Source organism: Pristiophorus japonicus, chromosome 17 (genome assembly GCF_044704955.1).
Source record: "Pristiophorus japonicus isolate sPriJap1 chromosome 17, sPriJap1.hap1, whole genome shotgun sequence".
Classification (NCBI taxonomy): Eukaryota; Metazoa; Chordata; class Chondrichthyes; family Pristiophoridae; genus Pristiophorus; species Pristiophorus japonicus.
The window spans coordinates 28,446,737-28,461,468 of record NC_091993.1 but is presented as its reverse complement, the minus strand read 5'-3'; the positions used below and the strand labels follow the sequence as shown (position 1 = coordinate 28,461,468).

Here is a 14,732-nt window from a genome sequence, read left to right as displayed (position 1 = left end):
ACTGTTAGTTTAAAGTTCCTTATTTCTATGAGCTATGGAAAAATAAATAAAAGGAAGCTATTGATCCTAGATGATTGGCTTTGTGTATGCAAGGGTGGAAGTGGAGTCCTGCTGCACTTGTCGGAGATGTGCCAAGATTCATTGAAATGGTAACTTTGGGCTGGGTTAAATTTCCCTTTCACAGCCTGCTCTGTGATTGGTGTTGGGAAGGAGGGAGGGAATGGGGTTGGTTCTGGGCAATGACACTTTCTTTCTGTCTCTCTTACAACACTCGCTGCTCAGTCTGCTCTCCAACTGCCTGCTGTTAAAAAAAAGTCATTTGCATGAGACACAGACTGCAGAGTTGACCTGAGTGGGCGCCGCTTCACTGCAACACACCCCCCACCCCCAGGAGTGGGAGGGCGGATTAATGTTTTTTTAGCATCAGAGCAAAAGTTGGTAGGGAGAGGGGGTGGGAAAATAATTTGAAAAAACCCTTTTTGTTGTAGGGATAGGATTATTTTCTTCTTCTTCTTGTTGCTGCTGCTGCATAAAGCCTGAAGCGAGAGAGAGAGAGAGAGGGAGAACAAAAAGCGAGTGATTCATCGTCTCCCTTTCAAAGCAAAGAAGGCAGAGGCACTCCATTGAGAGAGCAGAGTGTTTGCGAGCTCTGTCTCCCCCCCGCAAGACGCCGTGCGGAGGCCGCAGTGTCTGCAGTGAAACTGACGAGCGCTGAAAGAAACTTCAGCTAAACTTTTAGGAAAAGTTTCGGATCGCGGTCAGTCGGTTCGGAGGCGGGCTAACTTTTATTTTTTGCAAAAGTGGGGGTGGGGGGCTGGAGAACAACATCGAAAGAAGACGGATTTAATACGGCCGGTGCTGGGGGAAAAAATGTCTTCAATCCTGCCTTTCACCCCCCCGATTGTCAAACGCCTCCTGGGCTGGAAAAAAGGCGAGCAGAACGGGCAGGAGGAGAAATGGTGCGAGAAGGCGGTGAAAAGTTTGGTGAAAAAGCTCAAAAAGACCGGCCAGTTGGACGAGTTGGAAAAGGCGATCACCACCCAGAGTGTCAACACAAAGTGCATAACCATCCCCAGGTAACGCGTTGTCTTGCGATCGAAAGAGAAAAAAAATGCTTTTTTTTTAAAGTCTTAATTAAAAGCGAGTTTCTAAATTGGCACTTCAATTTTTTGTTGTTGCAAATTTAAATTGAATTCCATTTTTTTTGCAACAGCACATTTCATTCAAGATTTGATGTCTGCTTTTTGTAAAAGCGTTTATTTTGGATGTGCAAGGGAGGGTGAACTATGTCAAAAGGAACCACCTGTAGTCATCGTGGAATGTTATTTTTTTGGTCTCTGAGAATGTCGTTGCCTGGCATATGGTTTGAGTGACAGTTGCACCTCAATCCATTCTCGGAGGATGCAGAATACCAGAGCTTGTCAGTTCAAATGAGTCAACCGAGTAAAAATAACAGGTCATCTCTACCAGGTGGACTGATATGTGTATGCCGATTTGCTTTATTTATGAGTGCGGGCTTTCAGAATTTTTTGACTCTCTCTCTGGGGGGAACCCCCTCCCCCTGTAAATATTGGGGACATGCCTCACCTACCTTCAGGAAGACAGTGTCATCTAACCAAAGGGGGAAAAATAATTACCATTGGAGGAAATACTTGCAGCCATTACAAAAGGGTTGGTAAGACAGTTTTAAAAAAAGATATAGAATAGGTAATTCTCGAGTCACTGTGGAGTGAGTTTGCACAGACCGAGATGGACAGAGATCTGATTTCACCGACCCCTGGGATCACTGTGGACCTCGTAGAAATTGTGGATCCCAGTTTGAAAGCCCACACTATATTGCCATAAGCACATTTTTCTCTCACAGTGCAGTCAAACTGCAATGGACTGGTACTGAAACCGGGTCAACGTACACCCCTCCCTCCAGCAGTCCCTCTGTGTCGAGGATGACTTGCTTCCACACTGATGTGAGTTCTCAGGTGACTGATGAGTCCAATGCGGTACCTACAGTCTCGGTCGGAGGGACGGGTGGGTGGGGTGCTTGGGTTGTCGTGCTCTCCTTCCGCTGTTTACGGTTGGCTTCCGCGTGCTCCCGGCGAAGAGACTCGAGGTGTCTTCCCGGTTGCTTCTCCTCCACTTTGAGTGGTCTTGGGCCAGGGATTCCCAAGAGTCAGTGGGGATGTTGCACTTTTTCCAAGGAGGCTTTGAGGGTGTCCTTGAAAGGTTTCCTCTGCCCATTTAGTAATATTAGTAGTGAGAAGCTGGCCAAAGTGCCATCTTATCCGTCTATAGAGGGTCAGAGAAATGCTTGGTCTCAGGAATAGCAGAGCAATTGCAAAGTATGATTTGAAGCATTCAGTTGTTTTTTGCTTTGCCCTGGAGCTGCAGTTAATAGTGTTTAAGTGCAGGCTGAGTCTACAGTCAGGGCCCAACCTCTCACTGGAGCACGCTGGCGACAGACTGGCTCATAGGAGGAGTCCTGTTCAGTATCGATCTGGAGCCAGTTGAGACCTCAACACCTAGCCTCCACTAGTCGTTAAGTTTAGTGACAGTGCAAAGCCGAAACGAATGCTAGCTTAGTGTAAAAGCACATGAGTGTGCTTTAGGGTGGGTGTGCATCTGTGTGAGAGAGAGACATAGGGATAGGATTTAATCAGGCATTGTTGGACAGTTTTTCAAAAACAGTACGATTTTACTTCCTGTGTGTTTCTGGGAAGCATTATCATCATCATTTTTAAAATTTTATCTTGGCTATCACACTGCTTTGTGCATTAATGCCTTTGTTACCTCTAGACTTGACTATTCCAATGCACTCCTGGCTGGCCTCCCACGTAAACTAGAGGTGATCCAAAACTCGGCAGCCCATGTCCTAACTCGCACCAAGTCCCGCTCACCCCTGTGCTCGCTGACCTACATTGGCACCCAGTTATGCAACGGCTTGATTTCACAATTCTCATCCTTATTTACAAATCCCTTCATGGATTCGCCCCTCCCCATCTCTGTAATCTCCTGCAGCCCCACCCCCTCCCACCCGAGATATCTGCACTCCTCTAATTCTGCCCTCTTGAGCATCTCTGATTATAATCGCTCAACCTTTGGTGGCCATGCCTTCTGTTGCCTAGGCCCCAAGCTCTGGAATTCCCTCCCTAAACCTCTCCGCCTCTCTGCCTCTCCTCCTTTAAGATGCTCCTTAAAATCTATCTCTTTGACCAAGCTTTTGGTCATCTGCCGTAATTTTTTCTTATGTGGCTCGGTGTCAATTTTTTGTCGTATAACACTCCTGTGAAGCGCCTTGGGATATTTTACTATGCTAAAGGCGCTATATAAATACAAGTTATTGTTGGTGAGTGACTGGAGAGTGTGGCTTGTAAGAAAATGGAACTATTTCTGATTGGCCTGAGCATATTGACTCGATCAGTCGCACCATTAAGAGGCACAGCAGACCTGCGTAAGCTCATGGATTTTACATTTTTATAATCAATACTTGTTCTTGGATCACTTTCTAATATGGTGTTTAAAATTACTGTAGGATATTTTGGGGATCTGCTTAGTTATAAGTCACATCATATCCCAGAGTAAGGAAAATTATTCCTAATTTCCTCCCCTCCTCTCCAAACGTTGCTGCCTCGTGCTGTGGGGGAATAGGTAAAAATGACGTGCATTTCTATAGCGCCTGTCATGATCGTCGGATGTCTCAAAGCGCTTATAGCCAATGAAGTACTTTTGAAGTGTAGTCACTGTTGTAATGTGGGAAACACGGCAGCCAACTTGCGCACAGCAAGCTCCCACACACAACTATGTGATAATGACCAGATCATCTGTTTTTGTTACGTTGATTGAGGGATAAATATTGGCCCTAGGACACCGGGGATAACTTCCCTGCTCTTCCTCGAAATAGTGCCATGGAATCTTTTACATCCACCTGAGAGCAGACAGGGCCTCGGTTTAACATCTCATCTGACAGACGGCACCTCCGACAGTGCAGCACTGTCTCAGTATTGCACTGGGAGTGTCAGCCTCGATTTTTGTGCACAAGTCCCTGGAGTGGGGCTTGAACCCACGACCTTCTGACTCTGAGGCGAGGGTGCTGCCCACTGAGCCCCAGCTGATTGGTGGCGGTGCTCTGGTACTTCACCCAAACAATCATTCTACGTGTGAGCCTGCCCAGTGAGCGTCAGTGGACTATTTGAACGTGGAAGGTTCTCTCGCAGCCCAAGCCTTCAATACCCTGCAAGTGTCAGCAGTGACTGTAGCACTCGCCTTGAGTCAGAAGGTTGTGGGTTCAAGTCCCACTCCAGACACTTGAGCACGTAAATCTAGGCTGACACTCCCAGTGGAGTGCTGCACTGTCGGAGGTGCTGTCTTTCAGATGAGACGTTAAACTGGGGCCCCTTCTGCCATCTCAGGCGGTTGTTAAAGATCCCACGGCACTATTTCGAAGTAGAGCAGGGGGAGTTATCCCCGGTGTCCTGGCCAATATTTATCCCTCAATCAACATAACAGATTAGCTGATCATTATCACAATGCTGTTTGTGGGAGCTTGCTGTGTGCAAAATAGCTGCTGAATTTCCTACATTCCATCAGTGACTACATCCCAAAAGTACTTCATTGGCTGTAAAGTGCTTTGAGACGTCCGGTGGTTGTGAAAAGTGCTATATAAATGCAAGTTTTTCTTTCTCTCTCTCTCTGTGGCTTCAGGTTGATCTCTTTAACCGAGCATTCTGTAAACTCTTCTAATTCCTCTGCCACCACTTGATCCATTCTTTCCTCTACAGTGCCAAGGGACAATTTAATAAGTTGGAGATGCTGTATAGACGCAAGTTGTTGTATAGACAGCGGCCATTTTGTGCACAATAATATCCCATAAACAGCAAGCCAATAAATGACCCGATAATATGCTTTTGATGATTGGGGAGGAATCATGGTGGGGATCACCAGAAAAACTTCCTGCTCAAATTCAGATAGTGCCTTGGAATCTTTTACACCCACCTGAGAGGGTAGACCTTGGTTTGACATGTCATGTGAAAGACGGCACCTCCGACAATGTAGCACTCCCTCAGTAGTGCACTAAAGTGCTGATCTAGATTCATGGACTCCAGTCCCGGAGTGGGGCTTGAACCTACAACCTTCTGAAGCTGGCACTGAGGAAGCAAAGATTCAAACACTTGCCCACATTTGTCTCTTGCAAAACTCTTCACTCCGCCTGCATACAGCAGTGTCACAATCGGTCGTAGAGTGGGGATATCCTCTTTTTTAAAAAAAACTTATATATTACGATTCAAAAACTTTATTTTTTATTTATAATATATAAATTTAAAATAAAGATACAAAAAGAACTCCGTGACCTGGAGCAGCGGGGAGCTTTCCTGGCACCAACACTCGTGTTCTCCCCCTTTGGTTTCAATGCCCTCGATGGTGGGTGGAATGTGTTGGAGCCCAGGCCTACTGTAGCTGGGTTTCTGCTGTCACAGGTTGCCCGTGATGCCCAGTGTACTGTTCATGTTGCTTTAGGAATGCTCTGGAATTGTTGCATCCTTTCTGGTTGTCACAGAGGTTAGTTACATGCTTTGTCGCGATGCATAACCTATAAGCAAATCAAATCAGATATATGACAAAAATTGAAGGATAGAAGTGCCAACCTCATTGATTTTCTTTTTCTCTTTCTTTTTCTCTCTCTCTCTGTCTCTTTCTGTCTCTCTCTCTCTCTCTGTGTCTCTCTCGCTCCCTTTCTCTCTCTCTGTCTGTCTCTGTCTCTCTCTCTCCTCTCTCTCTGTCTCTGTGTCTCTCTCTTTGTCTCTCTTCTCTCTCTTTCTCTCTCTTTCTCTCTCTCTCTCTTTCTCTCTCCTTCTCTCTCCTCTCTCCCTTTCTCCCTCTCTTTTTCTCTCTGTCTCTCTCTCTTTGTCTCTCTCTCTCTCTCTCTCTCTCTCTCTCTCTCTTTTTCTCTCTTTTTCTCTGTCTCTGTCTCTGTCTGTCTCTCTCTCTCACCACACCAGCCTCATTTATTGATTGGAAGCAGTACTACAGATCACGTGTCTGCCAATGCGCTGAATTGCCCCCGTCTATGCTGCAGGACCAATCCGGTGACTGTTGGCGATGCCGGGGACGGCTGCACGGACGCTGGGTTTGTGCTCGCACAGTCGCCGATGCGGTGAAGTGGCATCGCCGGCAGCAAGTACTGGTGATGGCTATTTCTGATCTCCGGTGGTGACCTGCCTCCCGGGGTCGGGTAGCGAAACCACTTTGCAAGGCCCGCTGCCTGGTTTACGTTGGGTGGGTAGGATTGGCCATGACGGGAGCTGCTTTTATGTTGTGGAAAAGCCTCGCTCATGGCAGATGTGCGGCTTGTGGGCAGCCAGATTGGGTCTTCCCGGCTGCCAGCTCAGTAAACCTTAGCACATTGACTTGTTGAGTTGCAGGCGACTGCATCGGGATCTGGGCAACAACAGGACAGGTTGCAATGCAGTATGAAAGTGGCTATCTGGGGCGTTGGCAGGGCTTTTATTTTTCTTTTATTGCCTGAACTTTTTTAAATTCAATGACCGTAAAATGCTGCAATATATCAACCACTGCTCTGAATAGCAATAAGTGGTGTAAGATTTGCCAATCGAGAACTATATATTCATGATCTCTGTAGAAATTGAGCATTCATATAATCCAGGTGTCAGCTGTGGCACTCCCTCGGTGCTGCCCCTCCGACAGCACGCCGCTCCCTCGGTGCTGCCCCTCCGACAGCGCGGTGCTCCCTCGGCGCTGCCCCTCCGACAGCGCGCCGCTCCCTCGGCGCTGCCCCTCCGACAGCGCGGTGCTCCCTCGGCGCTGCCCCTCCGACAGCGCGGTGCTCCCTCGGCGCTGCCCCTCCGACAGCACGGTGCTCCCTCAGTATTGCCCCTCCGCTGGTTTGGCCGCCTGACGGCAGACCTTTGCAGTTTTGGGTTTGTAATTAGCAGGTTTGACGGATGTTTTTTGAGGTGGAGGCTTTCGTTGCAGCCCAAGGCCTGTTTTACTCGTTTACTAATGACGTGTGCGGTATTTGCAACAGATAGCCAATGTTAACAATCGAGCTGCTGCTGTGAGCTGGGATGTCCCCCCGGCACTGGACCTCCGCTAACTGGTTACAGTTGCTGTGTTTTTAGGAAATCGATCCAGTGAGGACGACGGAAGTGGTCTCTCGCTGCCCGGAGGATATATATATATTTTTTAAACTCACGTGTTGGGCTGCTAAATTTAACAATGCCTGGTGTGTTTGTGGCTAACTTCACATCAAACCACAGCAGCCTCCTCGCACTCACACCTCCTCACATAGCTACATTCAGCACAGTTGCAGTTTATGAGCTCATTCGGCCTTCTCAGGATGTTGTGCTTCGAGCTGTTTGTGCAGCACTGACACTGCTACACAGATACTCTTACTCCCACCCCCCCGCTCCACCCCTGCCGATAGAATAACACCAGTTCCTGTTATTGAAAGACCTCTGTCCACAGCGCAGGGAGCCAAGGTTGAGAAGAGTAGAAATAACCGAGAGACTGTACTAGGTCAGACACGGACCTGCCACCTCTGGGATCTAGTGATGGCTGGGCCCTCCAGGAATTTCAGGCCCTATAATCAATAACCTTCTCCTTCTTAGGCAGTTCCCTGGAGTCAAGGATGACTTGCTTCCACACTAAAAATGAGTTCTCAGGTGACTGATGAGTCCGATGCGGGATCTACAGTCTCGGTCACAGGTGGGGCAGACGGGTGGGTGGGGTGCTTGGGTTGTCGTGCGCTCCTTCCTCTGTTTGCACTTAGCTTCCCGGTTGCTTCTCCTCCACTTAGGGCGGTCTTGGGCCAGGGATTCCCAGGTGTCTGCGGGGATGTTACACTTCTTCAAGGAGACCTTGAGGGTGCCCTTGAAGCATTTCCTCTGCCTGCTTGGGGCTCACTTGCCGTGTCAGAGCTCTGAGTAGAGCGCTTGTTTTGGGAGTCTCGTATCGGGGCATGCGGACCGTCCAATGGAGCTGATCGAGCGTGGTCAACACTTCGATGCTGGGGATGTTGGCCTGAGCGAGGACATTGGTCATCTACAGTCATTTTGCTCATCAAGTTTACCGATTTTGATAATTTCTTTATATCTTTATTCATGGGATGTAGGCATCGCTGGCAAGGCCGACATTTATTGCCCATCCCTAATTGTCCTTGAGAAGGTGGTGGTGAGCCGCCTTCTTGAACCACTGCAGTCCATGTGGTGAAGGTATTCCCACAGTGCTGTTAGGGAGGGAAATCCAGGATTTTGACTCAGCGACGATGAAGGAACGGCCAATATATTTCCAAGTCAGGATGGTGTGTGACTTGGAGGGGAACGTGGAGGTGGTGGTGTCCCCATGCACCTGTCCTTCTAGTTGGTGGCGGTCGCGGGTTTGGGAGAAGCCTTGGCGAGTTCTAAATCCTTGCATTTATACCATGCAATGTCAACAGTGAGTTACTTTGGAGTGAATAAAACTGTCCCGTAGGTGAATGCAGTAGCCATTCCGTGGCTGCAATGTCCCACAAACCACAATGAGGTGAATGAGCAGTTCATCTAATTTTTCTCTTGGTGGTGTTAGTTGGGGGAGGAATGTTGGTCAGGACATCGTTCCCCCAGCTGTTTCTCAAATAGTAACATGGGGATCTTTTAATATTTTCTTTATTCATTCACGGGACATGGGTGTTGCTGGCAAGGCCAACATTTATTGCCCGTCCCTAACTGCCCTTGAGTGTCTCACTGGGCCATTTCAGAGGGCAGTTAAGAGTCAACCACATTGCTGTGGGTCTGGAGTCACAAAGGCCAGATTGGGTAAGGATGGCAGATTTCCTTCCCTAAAGGAAATTAATGACCCCAGATAGGCCTTTACAACAAATCCAGCAGTTTTATGTCACCATTACTGATGCTAGCTTTTTATTCCAGATTAATTAATTGAATTTAAATTCCCCCAGCTGCCGTGGTGGGATTTGAACTCAGGTCTCCAGATTACTGGTCCAGTAACATCACCACTATGCTACCGTACTAATGTCCTTCTGAATCACTGGAACAGAGGGACGGGGGCTCAGGTTAACATCTCATCTGAAAAAGATTGCAGTACGACGCCACATCTCCTCGTCACGAAGACCTTTTGACAATCTGGTTGTTTCACCTGACATCAGGGGTGAATTGAATACTTTGCCAATCAGCTGATCTCCGAGAAGCGGGAGGAGAGGGTATCTCTTGGACACTGGGCTTTCACTCAGTGCCACTTCAAAATGCATCTGGAGTGAAGTCCACAGAACTCACGAGACTGGGTCCCAAACCCAGGTTCAGTTGGGTTTAAAGTTAAGTAGAGGCTACATCAAGAGAGCAGCAGACATGGGATGCTGTGCTCCACTATTTATTTTGAAGGAGGACCATCTATATAATTGTGTTTTCTATTCATCTAAGTACAAAGAGCACTCTGTGAAGAGAGGAGGATAATTTAGGGCTTAAAATTAAGGCCTGCAAGTGAGAAGGACGGAAAGCATATCGCCCTGCGTCTTTCTTTGCTCTTATAATTAGCAGGTTGTTCAAACCCAAACCTGCCATCACCTGTCCGCTCATCTTCTCTCTTGCTCTTTGCACCTCAAGTGGTGTTTTGCACCAGCCCTTCACCTGGATTTCTCAACGGAAAAGTAGTTTCTCTGGCAAGGAGAAGGCTGGGGGTGGGGTTGGAGTGGGGGCGGTGCTGGGGAGGTTGGGGTGGGGTGGGGTGGGTGCTGGGCTGGGTGGGGCTGGGGGGTTGGGGCGAGGTGGGGTTGGGGGTGGGGGTGCTGGGCTGGGTGGGGCTGGGGGGTTGGGGCGAGGTGGGGTTGGGGGTGGGGGTGCTGGGCTGGGTGGGGCGGGCTGGGATGGAGGGGTGCTGGGCTGGGCTGCAGGATGACGACCTAGTCAAGGTGAGGGCCACCATTGTCGATCCGACGGAAGAGTTGGCCGACAGGAAAATATGGCGGACCATGATGCAAAGGGCCTCCCCTTTAAGGACCACCTTGATGGCGGATGTTGGCCAGCTTCACTACCCGCCGGGCGCAAAAGGGCCGGGGCGGCAAGGGATCGTCGCACATGTCGATAACGTCATCGCCGTGCGTGCGCGCGCGCGCCAGCCCAGGGCGCAAATCGCGGTGCTCATGACACACTGCCCACCCCCGCCAAACCTCCGGGACAATTTCCCTGGAGGCACTATCGAACCCTTTCCCCAAGTGATAATTTTGTTGCCCCCCACCCCAGCGGAGGCGCTATTGAGGCTATAAAAAAGGGCAATTTCGCCCCCAAAGTGACCAACTGTCCCGAATTTGATGGGCTGCTGTGAGTTTGTGCTACTTGACTCCCGCGTGCTCTTTAGCAGCTGCTCGTCCCCATGTCCGGTGGTCCCCCTGGTCCCCCTCGCTTTGTTGGCACATGCCAAAGAGCAAGAGCATATTTCCTGCCAACCAAAAGTTGTGTGTAAAGAGCCGGGTCGAAGCAGATGCCCCCGGTACAGGCAACAACCAGAAGAAGAAGATAAGCAGGCATTTCCTGTTCAATAGTGTTTCAGGAACACGCAGTACGCTCTGGGAAATCCATAGCGGGCCTGTTGGGCGATTTCCACCACTGAGTTCAGCTTCATAAGCTGTCTGTCCCGGCTGTGGTCGCTCCATGGTGTTGCGAGGAGTGGCCATTTTGAACGAGACTTGAAGTGGATCAGCCTTCCCCACAGACTGCAGGAATGCCGCTTGACTCCATTGGCAGCACTTTCACCACGGGCTCAGAAGATTTGGGGTTTTGAGCTCAACACAAGAACTTGAGGGCATCTTTGAGGCTACCACTCCAGTGCAGCTCTGAGGGAGAGTTACATCGAGTCCACAGGCCAGAAATAGGCCATTCAGCACAACTGGTCCATGCCAGTGTTTATGCTCCACACCAGCCTCACTCTATTAGCATATTTGTAATGTATGCACCCATGGGTATGCTCACAAAAAACAAGGGGGCACTTGATTATTGTTTCTACAAAAATAGTTGTAGAGCTGTTGAGTTGGGAGTGGCTTAGCCAGTCACGTGATGTTCACAAGACTCAATAAAACCCTGGCCAGTTGGGTTTGGGGGATCCACAACGAGGCAGGTGGTTATGAGCCTGGTGGATGAACTGGTAATATGCAGTGTGATTGTTAAACCTTTTGCTAATAAACCAACTAGTTCTTTATAGCAATGTGTTGCTATGAATTCTTAAGCAAAGCACCCATGAAGCAAATACATTACAATAACCTTCTATTCCTTTCTCCCTCGTGCTTATCGAGCTTCCTCTTAAATGTAAAGAATTACAAAGAACTTACAGCATAGAAACAGGCCATTTGGCCCAACACGTCTGTTTTGGTGCTTATTCTACACATGCGCCTCCTCCCACCCTATTTCACCGTACCCATTCTTTCTATTTCTTTATCCCTAATGTGCTTATCTCAATCATAGGCGGTCCCTTGAACGAGGATGACTTGCTTCCACATGAGTTCACAGATGTTTCAACAAAGGACCCGATATTCCAGTCCTGAACTCCAACTGAGGGGGTGGAAGATGCCTGTGCGTGAATTTTTTTGACCGTGTGGTGACCGTTGCACATCAGCCACCACACGGGTTTGACAGAGCTAGGCCTTTATCCAGTGGCAAGGGTTAACCAGGACGACTGGAGATCCGCTCTGCTGCACGGACCGAGTGCGCGCACACATATCGCAGTGTGGGCTGGCCCGTGCTGCTCCTGGGCCCTCGCCTCTTCTGGGCCCTGTACACTCATTCGCCGCACGATGTTCCAGTGCCCAGCACTCCAGCTCCACAGCCCTGACCTGCGGTGGTGTTCTCACACAGGTCGGGCAGCCCACGAAGTTCCTGGGCTCGGCGCTCCAGCTCTTATTTATAGCTTCCCCTTAAATACTATTCCCCTCAACCACGTCCTGTGATAGCGACATTCTCACCACTCTCTGGGTAAAGAGGTTTCTCCTGAATTCCCTAATTGGATCCATGAGTGAGGATCCTATATTTATAGCCCCTAGTCTTGCTTCATCAGTATTTGGCTGAAACGTTGATGTAAAATCTGCTGGTTCCGTTGGATGCAGTTGTCCCGTAGCACAATCTGAAGAAGAGCTGGGAGCTTTCTTGGTGCCTCGGCCAACAATGTTCCCTCAACCAACGTCCCCACTGACAGATTCATTGCTTGTTCCTAGCTGTTGGTGAGATGTTCCTGGCACAGAATGGCTTCTGAGTTTTGTTCGTCAAGGCAGCACTTGCTCAGTGCTGCACGAAGGTTTGCATGCTTAAATTCTGGAGCGGTCCTTGAAGACGTAACCTGTGTCTGAAGAGGTAAGAAGTGCTACAAACTGAGCCAAGCAGACTCGTTGGTAGCACTTCATCAAGCACGGATCTCTCCAAATTCATTTCTAGTCTGCTGAGGCTGCAGGATTCAGTTGGGACATCTTTGCATTTTGATCTGAATTAACCCTAGGTGGGAATGTAAGGTGTGAGGAGGATGCAAAGAGGCTTCAAGAGTATATAGACAGGCTAAGCGAGTGGGCAAGAACGTGGCAAATGGAATATAATATGGAGAAATGTGAAGTTATCCACTTTGGTAGGAAAAATAGAAAAGCAGAATATTTTTTTTTTTAAATGGCCCTGGTGAGACCGCACCTGGAGTATTGTGCACAGCTTTGGTCTGCACCTGGGCAGGACCGGAACCAATGTCCTAGGGGGAGTGTTTGCTAGTGCTGTTGGGGAGGAGTTAAACTAATATGGCAGGGGGATGGGAACCAATGCAGGGAGACAGAGGGAAACAAAAAGGAGGCAAAAGCAAAAGACAGAAAGGAGATGAGGAAAAGTGGAGGGCCGAGAAACCCAAGGCAAAGAACAAAAAGGGCCACTGTACAGCAAAATTCTAAAAGGACAAAGGGTGTTAAAAAAACAAGCCTGAAGGCGTATCCGCAATAAGGTGGATGGATTAACTGTGCAAATAGATGTTAACAAATATGATGTGATTGGGATTATGGGGATGTGGCTCCAAGATGATCAGGGCTGGGAACTCAACATCCAGGGGTATTCAACATTCAGGAAGGATAGAATAAAAGGAAAAGGAGGTGGGGTAGCATTGCTGGTTAAAGAGGAGATTAATGCAATAGTTAGGAAAGACATTAGCTTGGATGATGTGGAATCCATATGGGTAGAGCTGCAGAACACCAAAGGGCAAAAAACGTTAGTGGGAGTTGTGTACAGACCTCCAAACAGTAGTCGTGATGTTGGGGAGGGCATCAAACAGGAAATTAGGGGTGCATGCAATATGGGTGACTTTAATATGCACATAGATTGGGCTAGCCAAACTGGAAGCAATACGGTGGAGGAGGATTTCCTGGAGTGCATAAGGGATGGTTTTCTAGACCAATATGTCGAGGAACCAACTAGGGGGGAGGCCATCTTAGACTGGGTGTTGTGTAATGAGAGAGGATTAATTAGGGAAGAGTGACAATATGGTGGAATTCTGCATTAGGATGGAGAATGAAACAGTTAATTCAGAGACCATGGTCCAGAACTTAAAGAAGGATAACTTTGAAGGTATGAGGCGTGAATTGGCTAGGATAGATTGGCGAATGATACTTAAGGGGTTGACTGTGGATGGGCAATGGCAGACATTTAGAGACCGCATGGATGAACTACAACAATTGTACATTCCTGTCTGGCATAAAAATAAAAAAGGGAAGGTGGCTCAACCGTGGCTATCAAGGGAAATCAGGGATAGTATTAAAGCCAAGGAAGTGGCATACAAATTGGCCAGAAATAGCAGCGAACCCGGGGACTGGGAGAAATTTAGAACTCAGCAGAGGAGGACAAAGGGTTTGATTAGGGCAGGGAAAATGGAGTACGAGAAGAAGCTTGCAGGGAACATTAAGGTGGATTGCAAACGTTTCTATAGATATGTAAAGAGAAAAAGGTTAGTAAAGACAAACGTAGGTCCCCTGCAGTCAGAATCAGGGGAAGTCATAACGGGGAACAAAGAAATAGCAGACCAATTGAACAAGTACTTTGGTTCTGTATTCACTAAAGAGGACACAAACAACCTTCCGGATATAAAAGGAGTCAGAAGGTCGAGTAAGGAGGAGGAACTGAGCGAAATCTTTATTAGTCGGGAAATTGTGTTGAGGAAATTGATGGGATTGAAGGCCGATAAATCCCCAGGGCCTGATGGACTGCATCCCAGAGTACTTAAGGAGGTGGCCGTGGAAATAGCGGATGCATTGACAGTCATTTTCCAACATTCCATTGACTCTGGATCAGTTGCTATCGAGTGGCGGGTAGCCAATGTAACCCCACTTTTTAAAAAAGGAGGGAGAGAGAAAACAGGGAATTATAGACCGGTCAGCCTGACCTCAGTAGTGGGTAAAATGATGGAATCAATTATTAAGGATGTCATCGCAGCGCATTTGGAAAATGGTGACATGATAGGTCCAAGTCAGCATGGATTTGTGAAAGGGAAATCATGCTTGACAAATCTTCTGGAATTTTTTGAGGATGTTTCCAGTAAAGTGGACAAGGGAGAACCAGTTGATGTGGTATATTTGGACTTTCAGAAGGCTTTCGACAAGGTCCCACACAAGAGATTAATGTGCAAAGTTAAAGCACATGGGATTGGGGGTAGTGTGCTGATGTGGATTGAGAACTGGTTGTCAGACAGGAAGCAAAGAGTAGGAGTAAATGGGTACTTTTCAGAAT

General features: G+C 48.3%; 1 protein-coding gene across 3 annotated transcripts in view; it reads left to right on the top strand.

Moving 5' to 3' along the window:
- Positions 1-336: 336 nt before the first annotated feature.
- Positions 337-14,732, top strand: part of smad3b (SMAD family member 3b) — a 152,242-nt gene continuing 137,846 nt past the window's right edge. For all 3 annotated transcript variants that reach the window (XR_011587446.1, XM_070858536.1, XM_070858535.1), the window contains exon 1: positions 337-1,076. Coding sequence is in view for 2 of the 3 variants with exons in the window: in XM_070858536.1 (XP_070714637.1) it covers positions 871-1,076 (206 nt within the window). In the remaining variant the exon portion in view is untranslated. The remainder of the gene's footprint in view (positions 1,077-14,732) is intronic.